Source organism: Pieris rapae, chromosome 13 (assembly GCF_905147795.1).
Source record: "Pieris rapae chromosome 13, ilPieRapa1.1, whole genome shotgun sequence".
Lineage (NCBI taxonomy): Eukaryota > Metazoa > Arthropoda > Insecta > Lepidoptera > Pieridae > Pieris > Pieris rapae.
Window position 1 is genome coordinate 2,716,644 of NC_059521.1, and position 9,182 is coordinate 2,725,825.

Here is a 9,182-nt window from a genome sequence, read left to right on the forward strand (position 1 = left end):
AGTCACGAGTCAACAAGAGTCTTACAGCTATAATCATACATTTAGTTTTTTTGATTTGCTCGGTCTTTTTGCAATTTCCGTTATATTAGGAATCAAATGTAAAATATCCCTTATTTTAACGCGAAATTTTAACGAAATTTAAATATTCTACTTAATAACATAACAATTAAGATATATTCATATAAACATGAACTGAATTAAAATTCTGTGGATAAAACACTTACTGTATTCTGTGAAGCGGTGCGTTTTTCCTTTTCCGTGTTGAATGTGATTGTGATTTCTTGAATCGTGATATGATTTCAGAAATGACGATTTTACCACAACTCACATGCGTGTTGAAGTAGTTTTTCAGTTTTAATGTTTTCGAGACAAAATTATTGGACTAGTAAGAATAGTAGGTATGTGTCAACTCGAAATTTGATTGTAAGTTATAGGTAAAGTGAATTTTGGAGGTAAAATGCCCGCTTCCATTTGTGACCCTGTATCAAACGCATTGCGTTTGTCTCTTACGGCTGATGAATCACAAACTTCATCATTATTGGATAGCAGATTATATTCATCAGCCAAAAATGTGCTTCTGTCTAAGATAGAATTTGAAGAATCTGGTGATTATCAAAGCAACGTTCTTGATGGACTTAAATCAAAATACGTGGTAATTCGACCTAAAAAACCTGTCTTGGAGACAAAAATCTTTAAAAAGGATGTCACTACAAGCGGACAGAGTAATGGTAAGCAATTAAATCGTCACATTGATAGCTATATAAATTATACAGTCAATATTAATCTCTGATAACGAATCATTAGAGGTTATCTTTTCTACCTTTTGTCAATATTTACACGTACATTTTGCACATGTATACATAATGGTGTTATATTAGTAAAATTTGTTGCAAATTCAAGTTGAAGGGAAAATGCATTAATTGAATTGTAAACAGGCAATGTTGGTAACTATGATGTGTAATTTATAGATCACACGAAAAATGGAGATGATGGGCTACCAAGACCCAAGAAGATTTTGTTTCCTGTGGAAAAAGTGCAATTGGGTTGGCAAGGACCTTGGTCTGCAGGGTCAGGAATGCAAAATGTTGGCAACACATGTTACCTTAACTCTACCCTTCAAGCACTCTTTCATGTACCTGCTTTTGCCAACTGGCTTGTATCAGAATCGTCTCATTCTGAAAAATGTAATCAACAAGGTATGTGACATTGTTTTATCATGTCCTTATTTACTCAATTGAGATACTTACTTTGTGTGTTATGAAGTTGAATTAAAACCAGTAGTAAGAAAACTTTCATATAGTATCTGAATTAAAATGTACAATTGTTTATTCATTCCATTACAGAGGCTTGTGTCATATGTGGCATGAGAGCGACATTGATGGCAACTCAAAAGAGTGGTGGCTCTCCAATTAAACCATGGCAAGTCTACTCAAAGTTGAGACTCATTTGTAGACACCTAACACCAGGACGGCAAGAAGATGCCCATGAGTTTTTAAGGTACTTAATTCACAAATACTTTTAATGCTCTAAACAAGCAATGAATAGGAAAAATAGTTTTTAAGTCTTCATTTTAGTCATAGTAGTTTTTCTATTATAAATCTTAGGAAATTAAATAAGATTTACTATCACATAAGTAAACTTAAATCTACATAGAATATGTATAAGCTAAAATTTTAAAATGTGTTTGTCTACTTGTAGATACCTTGTTGAAGCAATGGAAAAGTGTTATATTTCAAATTTTATAAATTCAGACAAGTTGGATCAATACAGTAAGGAGACTACTCCATTAAATCAAATCCTTGGAGGGTATTTGAGATCAACTGTACGTTGTCTTGCTTGCCACCACTTATCTACTACATACCAGCATTTTCAGGTGATTATTATTTTATATATTTGGTTTCATGTGTGCCATCTGTAAGTCATTCAGTCTCTAAAGCTAGTTTTTAGACATCTTTAGCATTATATAGCGTAAAGGAGACATACAGAATATGTTTGTTTTTCTTAAATATGCATGGTATATGAATGATTTAATAGGTAATTGTGTTTTAGATACTTATTATGTCCATTGTATGGATTATTATTCTTCTAAAGTAACAAATTAAGCTGTCTGTCAAAATGATATTTTGTTGTGTTTAAGTATTTAACACCTTTATAATTCTAAGGCAGAAAAACAGAATCAAGAAAATAAAGAACATATTCTTGTTTCTTCAGGATCTTCTTGTGGATATCAGGAAACATTCAACATTAGATGAAGCATTGGATTCGTTCTTCTCGAGGGAGAGATTGGAAGATCTGGGTTATAAATGTGAAGCATGCAATAAAAAGGTATTTGTTATCTTTTTTATTACGAATTATTATTTATAAATTGTAGACATGAAATATGAAAGATACATTGAAATTTGGAAAAGCAAACTGCTAATTATGACTTCACAATATTAAAAAAGGTATTTAAATTTTAATGAGACTTGCATATTAAGTGTGAAACACTTGCATAAAAGTGTGATTAAAATTTAAAACCAAAATTGTATATGAATTTTGGTTTTAACATAGGTAAAACTTGCAGGTATCAGCAACAAAACAATTCTTCGTAGAAAGAGCTCCTATGGTTCTATGTATTGCGTTGAAGCGGTTCTCACTTGCCGGAGGGAAGTTATCAAAGCATGTCCAATTCAGAAAGAAAATTACACTTTCCAAGTATATGTATAATAAAAACACACAACAGCCATTGGTGAGTCTATCAATATTGTTTTTTTTCTTATTAGGCTTAGATTGCATTTGTTGTTGGTTTTTCTTAATTTGTTACGGTATTGTTAAAAATACTATTTTGGTGGTTCATTCGCTTGTGTCACAGATTTTTTGAATGATTATGAGAGAGAGAACCATCCAGTTTTGGGGCCGTTCAAGTATTACATAAGAAGATTTACTGACATTTATCCCTCCCCCTCTCTGGTTAGCAAAAATAAGCAAAGCTATCAAAAATAATACTACAAAAACTTAGTACATAAACACATATATTACATATCCCTCCTATAGTGCTTACGTTATAATTGAACGGCCCCTGTATATTAAAAGAAAATAATATATTCTCCTTAATTATTTAGAAATGGTATTTCTTATAATGTCCTGATATGTAGCATTAATTAGTAATACATTTTTGACCAATTTCAAATAAAAGTTGGAGTCTTAAGTAACAATTATTTTTTTACAGTCATACAAGTTGGTAAGTCTCGTCACACATTTGGGTCCATCCCAAAATTGCGGCCATTACACAGCCATTGGGCAAGCTCCAAACAGTAATTACTATCAATTTGATGACAGTTGTGTTCGGTCCCTACCGTTATCAGCAGTTCTCGGCACTAATGCCTATATTATGTTCTTTGAAAAAGACAACTCAATAGAAGACTTCAACGGACCGTCAACATCAACCAATTCCTTCTACGGAAGCCAAGCTTCGGATAATATTCTGAATAGAGAAAAGAGTCCCCTTAAATTGACATTTTATAATAGAAATGATGAACGAAAACTAATACCTACAAACAGTACAAACAATAATTCTAAACCTGATGTCAAACCTATAATATTAAATTCAACCCTCAGTCAAGTGACAGATGCCAGTAGCTCAAACTCTGAACCGTGGGTTGTCAAACAAAATGGGGAAGTGGAAAAGGTGACTACGCCCAAAATTCTCAATGGAATTGAGAAGACAAACTTCAAAGTTGAGGATAAAAAAATCAGTTTCATCGTAAAGAAGCCAGAAGATGTTCCCAAGTCTAAACTTGTGAAGACTGAGCCGGAGAGTGCATTTATCGGTCCGAAGCTACCGGAGAAAGTTTTAAATAAATTTGTGAGGCAAAAGTCGCCGTTAGAGAAGTTGGAAGAGCAGATGAATAAAGGCAGTACATCCGGTTATGTTCAGAGGAATGGCACTGGGTCCAAGTTAGTGCCGTACGATTCAGAATCCAGTAGTGATGAAAGGAGCGAGAAGTTGAATGATGAGAAGAAGAAAGATGAAAAGAAACCTAAGCCTAGTAGATGTCAGTCACCGCAGCACCTCATTGTGACCACAAAAGGCATGCATCATGCTTGGACGGTGTCCAATGAAAATAGTGCTCCCTTACTTAGTCCCAGCCTCAACGGAGACACTAACAAAAAGTGAGTAATCCTTTAAATTTATTTAGTTTTGATCCTTCTTGCCTTTATTTTACTACGTCTATGAAAACCAAAGGTTGTCCTAATAAGTAAGAAAATGTCTAATTAAATTATGAGACAAAGAATTTTATAAATATTTGGCTAGAATAAAATAACTATTTTTAGCCATAATCTAAAATCAAGTGATTTAGGAGACAGAATTAACTTAAGTATGACCCCGGTATGGCTCAAACGATTTTGACGTATGGAAGTCATAGTAGCTTGCTCTATGCCTCAGATGTTAGCTGTTGTTAAGCTGAAGCTTAACAGAAAAGAGTGTCGGAGAGTTTATTGCCAGTTCTTCTCTTCCGTTCTACGCCCTTGATTTGAGAACTGGCAGTAAATGTAAAATTAGAAGCATTTAATGTATATTTCTTTTTTGACGTTCATAAGTGTACATTATTTTACCTACATGAATAAAAGATTTTTGATTTGATTTGAACAAAAAAAAAAATCTTAGGTTGAAAGAGGCAAGAAGAAAATTTTTCTTGCCTATCAAATAAAATACAAATTTATGCCTTGTCGTATACTTCATCGTAGCAAATGCAGCTGTAAAATTAATATTAACTTTATTAAATTAAAATTGTTAGGCTTAAAGACAAAGAAGATCGAGTGGGTGAAACACAAGAGAGTCCCAACACCAGTGTTAGCAGTATGTCTCCTCTCAGCGAGCGGGAGCCTTCGCCCCCACGAGCTGCTCCGGCGCCCGCTGCCCCTCAGCACTCGGGCTCCGCCCTCGAGACGGCCAGGCATTTGCAAGGCCTTTCCCACAGGGGCTATGGGGCACCCGTTTCTTCCTGGAATGGCACTCACAGTCATTTATCGAGACAGGTATGTTTTTATGAAAAAAAAAATGTGTAGTCATAAAAGCAATATTTTCCTAGTTAAATTAATAATTATGTAATATTGTCTTGTTATTAGTATTTTTAATTAAGTAATTTGCTTAGGATTTTTTTTCCAACGCTGATAAAGAAGTTTAACTTCAATTAGTATAAAATACAATATAATTTCCCGTGCACCAAAAGACGTCGAGCAAAAATAAGCAATACTATACGCAATAACTATCAAAATGAATTGTGTTTAAGTAATTACTAACACTAGTCTGAAATATACTTTTTCTTTTTCTAATACAGATTTTTCTTTGCATTTAACGTCAAAATTTGCTAAGTCCTTTAGTGTCGTTATATAGTATACATGTATAATTTAAGACATACTTAGTGTAAATATTATTTACAGGTATTCGAAGAAAGACGTGAAGAAAGAAAGCGTGCTCTCAACGCCTCGGACGAAATGGATTGCGGTCGTTCCAAAAAAGTGAAAAAGTTCCATCATTACAACCGTTTTCATAACAGGCACGATTATAATCCATTCCAGGTAAGTTCATCAGTACTATAAATTGGTATTGCGTTAATTAACTGACTTTATAAAAGTAAGAGTTAATAAAATCGATTTTAGATGCTATCACGTTATAGAAAATGTATAGTATGAAATAATGTTAATGAACTTTTTATTTTTTTATTTATAGCCTTATATAAGAATCATCAATTATATACTATACATTATAGCTATTGTTTTTGTTGTCTATGATAACAGATTCTTTGTGCCCACTGGCAAAGGCCTCCCCCATTTTTACATTTAAGGTTGTACATTTGAGGGGTTGTGGTCTAATTCCCCACGGGGACCATATACTATATATAATAATAAATATAGTATAAGAATCTTTATATTATATTCGGCCTTGTACAAATAAACAAACAATGTTTTTTTTGAATAGAAAACTAAAGCTAAATTGAATAGATGCTTACTTATTATATTATTAAAGTTATTAGGATTTTTATAGTTTAATAACGATTGGCGTTCTCGTTCTTTTTCCTTTTTTTAAATTAAACAATGAGGTTTTATACCAATTTAAATATTTATACTATATAGACATATTGAAAATGTTTCATAAGCTATTTCATCCATATACTAATTGTCATTTCCTTCCAGGATAAACAAAACAAGATGCAGTGGGGTCACAACTTTAAATACCGTAATGAGCGACGGCCCGGTCAACACTACAACAAACATCATAACAAGTATAAGAGATTTAATAGGTACCCTCACTACCCTCATTTTAGCATTTTTAACTAAGTATAGATTTATTATTTGGATCTACCTTTTATAAAAGTTTTTTTTTAAATCTAATTTAGTGCTAGTTCTCAAATCAATACAGTTGTAGAGAAATATTTATCTAGAATGCCTGCGTTAAAATAATAGCCAAGTTCTTTGCAAGGATTAAGGATTTTTATTACATATATTAAACTAAGTGTTTTACAAGACGTTGTGCGACGCCATCTTAATTTCTAATATGTAACTCTATCTCGAACTCAATCTCTTCGTGACGCTCGGTAAAATTTTTACCCTCTGCGCCTAAAAAAGTTTCACTTCAAAAAATAATAATGCTTCTATTTATTAAATTCCTGTCTTGCCTTGCCTGTCTATCTTTTGGTGTTTTCTGCGGTCTTACATTACTTATTACCGAAATGCGAAATACATGTTTAAATATTGTTTATTTTCAGATTCAGCAATGGTGCCCATTACAGACGCCATTGACCCTGGTCGGTCAACAGTTTGACACTGTACATAGTTGAATGGACTTTATGAGTAAGTTAATTAAGTGCGAACTTACCGCTTGACATAGTGAAATTTAGTGACGTCATAACTGCCTTGCGCAGCCTTATTTTTTGTAAAATACGCCGGAAAAGGTCTCATAATCGTACTTAACGCCTCAATGTTTTGTCTCGTTCTCATATTTGAGGGTGATGAAGACAAAACATTCGTTTTGAGGCCCAAAGTACGTTTATGCTCCTTATTGTGATTAAATACGCCTCATTAGTTAGTGGTTAATGGTTACATCGTCAAAAGATGCTCATTTGTTGTCTGTGTGAGAGAGACAACTATATTTTTAAGTGTTCGCTTGAGTACAATAGACAATTGATAATGGATAGTGTTGAAAGTTTAAGTCTCTTTCCGGCATTACTTGAGAGAAAGAGATGGACCGTAATCCTTGGTCTACCTTGCCTTTACTGTATAAACGAGACAAAAAAAATTGCATGCAAATTATTGTGATTAAAAGAATAATAGTATTTAATAACGCTTTAAATAATAAAATGCATATATAATGATCATGTAATGTATTCTTTGATCTTTTTCATTTAAAGAGAACTGATTTAAACGCGTTTATCACATTTTCACTCGAAACTTCTAGTTATGTAATAAATAGCCGTAAAATCTTATTTAAATGCCATTTCAGTTTAATAATATTCCTTTCCTTAACACAAACCTAGTATTAAAGGCGCCATTACAAACATTCAGCAATATTTTGCAATGGCGATTCAAATGTAATTGAAAAGACATACAAAGCTCAGCTTAGAAACACGAGTCAATATTTTTATGAGTAAATTAACCGCCACGTGATCTTCTGTTTCTTTGCTTACTGACAGACAGACAGACAGATTGATAGACAAACATTTTTATTTACTATTATGATGAATATTTAAAATATCATGGGCGGCGGTATCACTTAACATAAGGTGAGCCTCCTGCCCGTTTGCCCCCTGTTCTATAAAAAGTAAAAATCTTTTATATGGCTTAAAAGTTTTTGAGCCAAATCTACCCTCATACGATCGGAGGGTATTTGAAAATATTTTTTCCGTAAAATTCATATTCTATTTATTTGTCATTAAGTAAATGAATGATTGGATTATTTGTGTTTTTTAAGTTTAAGTTAGGTAAACTAAGTTGTCTAAGTTTTGTATAGAAGTAGATTAACTAATATTTTTTGTAAATAGTTTCACAAGTATTTTCTTTTACTTGGATTTTGTAAATAAACAATCCGCCAAACTTCATTATCTCTGTGAATATATAGTTATAAAATTAAAAGTTTTCTTAACAATTAGCGAGAATGACTAAGAACAACAACTAATTTAACTAAATTTGATCGAATAAAAACAATCTCGAAAATGAAATCGAAAGCGTTCAATGTTAACTTGGCGAGAAAATAATAATAAAATTTCCAAAGGTTGAGAATGTGTATTAAAAACAAAATGACGTACAACAACGCAACAATATCTACGCAATTTATTGTTTTCTATCAATCAATCAAAATATTTTTATTCATATAGGGTACACTTATAACTGTCAAAAAAATTAAATTCATTGTAAATTTACATTTACAACCAGTCCAAAGGGCGTAGAGCGGGCAAGATCGATCGAGATGTGGTTTTCGTTATGTAAAAGTACATTCTAATTACCGAATACACGATCTTTTATTATTATTAGAAAAAAATATACGAAAAATAGAAATGCCCTAAAAGTTTTGTTTTTTTTTTATTTTAATTCACACCAGTTATGAAGTTTGGCGAAGTTCCTAATAACAGTTGTCATTTTTTTAAATTTAGAATTGTCTATTCAAATTAAATCTTTATTCAAATAAAGAGTTTTCAACTAAATGACAATTTGCTATTAGTTTAGATTTGTTATATTTATAATCCATGTAATTGTCATGTCGGAGCATTTTTAATTTTTGCATTTTAATTTAAGAAGACTTAAAACTGTTTTAATGCCAGAAGCACATGCCTTGTTGCGGATTTCAATTCTTAGTACCCAGTGCAGATATGTTTTCGTTATCAATAGAATGACATGTTTTTGTAAGTGTGGATTGAGTTGTATAAGTATTACAGTATCATGGGTTATAAAATGTATAATAGTTTAATTTTTGACTTTTAAGTATGGATGTATGTATGTCCATTAAAATGCATAAAGCAATCTTACTACCTAATTTGAAGTTTTATTGATGATAATCCTGCAGGCAAGTTTTTTATGTGGTGGGGAAAATAGTCTTGTAAGTAGTCCTAAATTTGGACTTAAAATCTTGGACTTCAGCCACTATGCAATAAAAAACCTGTCAGTACGACAGAATCTATTGTTTGCCGAGAAATCGTGAAGTCTTA

General features: G+C 32.2%; 1 protein-coding gene across 2 annotated transcripts; it reads left to right on the forward strand.

Annotated features, from left to right (window-relative positions):
- The first annotated feature begins 235 nt into the window (after nucleotides 1-235).
- On the forward strand, nucleotides 236-9,010 carry LOC111003722 (ubiquitin carboxyl-terminal hydrolase 36). Of its 2 annotated transcripts, none has more exons than XM_022274379.2 (11): nucleotides 236-728; nucleotides 969-1,196; nucleotides 1,344-1,497; nucleotides 1,699-1,873; nucleotides 2,212-2,325; nucleotides 2,564-2,728; nucleotides 3,209-4,152; nucleotides 4,779-5,019; nucleotides 5,425-5,562; nucleotides 6,178-6,284; nucleotides 6,750-9,010. In XM_022274379.2, exons 1-11 carry the CDS (start codon nucleotides 458-460, stop codon nucleotides 6,781-6,783), a joined length of 2,571 nt encoding a protein of 856 aa, XP_022130071.1. In that variant the 5' UTR covers nucleotides 236-457; the 3' UTR covers nucleotides 6,784-9,010. The 2 variants fall into 2 exon arrangements, with proteins under 2 accessions (XP_022130071.1, XP_022130072.1); XM_022274380.2 differs by having other exon boundaries at nucleotides 6,178-6,266.
- Nucleotides 9,011-9,182: the final 172 nt, after the last annotated feature.